At 38.0% G+C, this 4,415-nt stretch overlaps 1 protein-coding gene across 1 annotated transcript; it reads right to left on the bottom strand.

Annotated features, from left to right (window-relative positions):
• Positions 1-1,168: 1,168 nt before the first annotated feature.
• Positions 1,169-3,863, bottom strand: LOC103584097 (ATP-binding cassette sub-family C member 9-like; the record flags this gene model as incomplete). The annotated part of the gene is made up of 3 exons (XM_008565216.1): positions 1,169-1,302; positions 1,982-2,044; positions 3,730-3,863. Coding segments are annotated over 3 exons (331 nt in total), but the record flags the coding sequence as incomplete, so codon positions are not given.
• Positions 3,864-4,415: the final 552 nt, after the last annotated feature.

Consider the following 4,415-nt stretch of genomic DNA (forward strand, 5'->3'; position numbering starts at 1 on the left):
AGCTGAGGATGAGTCTCCCAGAAGTCTGGCACGAGTGTGCTGGTGCTGTCTCTGTTACGAGCCTGTTGTGAGGAGTCCTTAGAAGACTCCTACAGTGATTCTTCCTCCCTGACATCTTTGTGTGTGTGGGGGGGGAACTCCAGGTAGCCTAGTGGCCACTTTCCCACTAGTGGTCTTGGAATGAATGGGTGAAAAATACTTAAATCTGTGGGAAAGTATTCAGTGAATACAGGAGAACAGAAATCAGCTAAGAGAATTTAACTTTTTGGTTAGAAATACAAATTACGCTCAACTAATCTTCCAGATGTAGATAAATGGGACCACCTAACACCACCGTGCTTCATGCAGAGGAAAAGAAAATCAGTCTTTTGAGTAGGCAAGGGTCTGCTTTCTCCTTCTCCCCCCAACCGTTTAGGGGCAACAGGAAGTTCTTTCTCTCCCCAAATATGTCCCTACTTTCTCCAGTGACAGAATCTTTGAAAATATTAGAGGACTGTGTTTCAAGTCGGCCAATTCTTTCACTCCTTAAATCATTCACACCTTGGTGTGGATGAGTTAATCAGTGACTCTCTTCCAGGCCAGAGGAACCATAGAGTTCATTGGGAAAATGAGAGAAAGTAGGTTTTTATTGATTTAGGCACAGTTTGCAGAAAGGGGATCAGACGGGGAGTCATTTCCTGCTATTTTGAAAAAAAGGTGCACTGCAAAGGGTGCTGTTTCTCCCATGCATCATTCACAAAAATGGAAGCGTAGCAAGCACTGCATATACAAGTCCCACTGCTCAACGGTTAAATGTAATTATTTAAATTAAGCAATGCATTCTTCAGGGCAGGTAAGAAATGCGTATGGTATTTTTAAGGATGCCAACAAAATATGCCCAAGAAACAGTGAAATCAGTCCTGAGGACAGAGGTAAACCTGGTTTTCAGGTTTTGTAAATACACTCCCTGGGGTGCACATATTTGAAAACACATACAAGTGCCTCATTCAGTACTGAGCATAACTGAAGGCCTTGGTTGTGCTGATTTGTGTAACAATATCCTATAGTTAGTTCTCTCACCCCAGCCCTCCCCTTTAATCACAGCATGAGCCTTGCCTTACTGAGGAAATACCACTAAGATAACTACCAGAGGATGGGACACTTGGCAGAGTAGATCATGACGGTCTACTTGTTGGTCATCACCAAAGTGGAAAAGAGGCCATTCTTGTGGGCGAGCAAGTTTGGAACAGTATCACACTCCACTAAAATACCCTCAGAAAAGACTAAAACAAGGCCTGCATCCATAATGGAAGAGACACGGTGCTGGAGAGAAAAATGGAGAGAAGAGAAGAGAATCAGCAGAAGGGAAAGTGTCCAAGGAACTCATTTAAAAATAGTTTTTGTTAAGCAGTAAGCCTAAATGTGACCAAGAATCTTACCGTCCACGAAGAGGGAAAGACAGAAGACTCTGGCCTACTTTAAGTAAGCGACAACATGAATTTTATTCTCTTTGATTGGTGCTGTCTAAAACAGAGAAACTGCCTGCCCTGCTGTGAGGTATCTCATCGCCTTCTTTTTGTAAACCAGTAAATAAATAGAAACATGGAAATTAAGTATAAGTAGTAACAGAATTGTCAATCAAATTTGGGAAGTTTGCTTCTGAAACTGCTCATCAGACCATCAGATTATAGAAAAGAGAATTATTCCCCATGAACGACCATCAGCATCTGGGAAACAAGCACAGGCAATGACCTGCTGGAATCCTTAGATTTAAGATGCTCCATCGTTGTAACTTAGGGGAGTTAGGTAGAGCAGACAGTTTGGAAAAGAAGAATGCTTTCAAAATACAGCTGTACTCTTTTTCTTTTTTGTGCAGATACAGACACATAAGCAGAGAAATACATAATCCAACATAAGTATATTTTAATTGCTCAAACATAACGACTGTAGAATCTTAGAACAAAAACCAGAGGAGTAAATCAACGCCACCTCCCATACTTACAGCTATTGTAACAACGGTGCGGTCTGCAAAGGCTGTCATTACCACTTTCTGCAAAATGTTTTCCTGTCAAAAAATACACAAAGTGTAAATTTTCTCTGGACTACTTTTTCTTGCCATAATATTTTACCCCAAGAGCAAAGTTCTACCATGTCCAATCCCTTCTGAGCACTCTCACTCTTGAGCATTCTATGGAAGTTGCAAGAGGGAGCAGCTTCCAGCAGCAGGCTCATGATGGCTTCTGTACGTGTCTTTAAAATGCCAATAAAACACAGTGATCAGCTGAAGTGACTGGTAGGTTTATTGCCAGGGAACCCAAAGAGGAAAATGAAATCAAATGGGCATCAAAACTCTCACTTGAGCTATACCACAAACAGCAGGTATTCAAAACTAACAAAATACTTTGAGTCAGAAAAAGGAAAAACTGAAATCCAGGCCCAAAATTTGGATTTTGACCCACGGAAGAACATTCCAGGCAGGAATCAATTTTATTCTCACAGCAAACAGCTGTTATCATTATATTTTAAAAGATGTCCTGGGTAAAGATTCCACCTCACTCCTAGAGGAGAGTTTGATTACTTAAGTCTTAAAGTGATGGATTTTTTCCTTCCCACTAAGTGGCTCCTTCTCCATCTCTTTCCCCTCTCTGTTGAGGCAGTATTATCCTTATAATAATCCCCAATATTGTAAAACTTTAGTAATTAAAATGAATTTTTATGTACTTATGCTTACTTACTGAAATGGTTTTATTCGAGACTATTTTATTGCTTTAAAATACGTTAACTTTGAGAAAGCTGTATAATTTTGTATAGGTACTTTGAATGGTCTTAATGGAAAAAAATGTCAAATTAGTATCTCCATATCGAATTGGCTCATAACAATCTTGCAATTGTTTCACTTTTTTAGGTAGCTTTACTCAATCTAAAGCATGCAACAAGAAAATAACATGAGGTTGTGGGTGTTTTTTATTTTTGTCCTTTTTAAAAAAATGTTTGTCCTTTCTGATGCCAAACTTTTAATACCAAGTTATCTTTTAAAAGAACAATATTAATTGCTAGTTCATACACAGTTTGTAGTTTAATGTGAATTTTCCCCACTCAGTCACAACTTTCCAGACAGATCTTTCCTGGACATATTTGATACTTTTAAATAATTTCTTTCAAAAGGCAAAGTTTCTGGCTTTTTACCATTAACCATTATTAATTCTAGCGATTATTAATCTAGTGAATCCTTCTTATTCAAATTGCTTTAGAAAACAATAGATGGTTTTAGTTATCGATAGATTCTATTAAATAGAGATTTGCATACTGCATCTTAGAACTTCCATGGAATAAAATTTGCATACAGTAAATACTCTCATCGACTGAGCCCTGGAATTTTACTTTTTTGAATAGATTCTATTAAATAGAGATTTGCATACTGCATCTTAGAACTTCCATGTAATAAAATTTGCATACAGTAAATACTCTCATCGACTGAGCCCTGGAATTTTACTTTTTTGAAAATTTATCAAAAAGTGATGACAAATTTATTGTATGTTCATTGGTAATAGGAACTCATTGAAAGCATGTGTTATGTCTCATTTACTGTAATTCTCAGTGTGCTATCATCAGTTGATCAAGTAGATGATTGAGAAGTCACTCAAATCAATTGCAGTGAGGATTCTGAATCCAATCAGGATAAAATAAATTGTAATGTTCATGCATATTTCCCCAATGTATCCATTTCAAAAGCTTAGATAATGCACTCACTGTGGCCATGTCGATGGAAGCTGTGGCTTCATCCATAATGAGAATGCTGCTCTTGCGGACAAAGGCCCTAGCAAGGCAAAACAGCTGTCTCTGTCCAACGCTAAAATTCTCTCCACCTTCTGTGACAACTGCATCTACATCAGAGGAAGAAGTAAGATTTCACTAAAGAAATGCTACTAACATTTTCCTTGGGCAAAGTAGTGACAAACACGTTATGCTGGACGATAGCATGCTGGCTATCACTTTGTGCTGGTGCAAGAATTTCATACCGAAAAGGCAAAAAGAAACTTTACTTTGGGAAAATGAAGGTGGTCCCAGGTCATCCTATTTTTGACAAGAGATGGTGAATTACCTCCTGATAGTAGTATATAAAATATTGTTAAACATTTTTAAGACTAGGAGACCTTGTAGATTATTTATTTAATATAATTCTCTAAGGAGATTACTTAACAAAATTATCTAAAACCCAGGGAGATGAAGGGGCTTGCCCAAGGTCACATTTAGCTAATGTACAGCACAGCTTGATAAGAACTAGGACATTCTCAACTCCAATTTCAGTTCTCTTTCCATTATCCCATCCCACTAGACTGTAAGCTCCAAGTGAGTAAGGACTGGGTTAGTTTTTGTTTGTCAATGTGTCTCCAGAACTATGGCATCTGATATAGTAGCTGAACAAAACAATGTTG

This window comes from Galeopterus variegatus, unplaced genomic scaffold (assembly GCF_000696425.1).
Source record: "Galeopterus variegatus unplaced genomic scaffold, G_variegatus-3.0.2 Scaffold44257, whole genome shotgun sequence".
Taxonomy (NCBI): domain Eukaryota; kingdom Metazoa; phylum Chordata; class Mammalia; order Dermoptera; family Cynocephalidae; genus Galeopterus; species Galeopterus variegatus.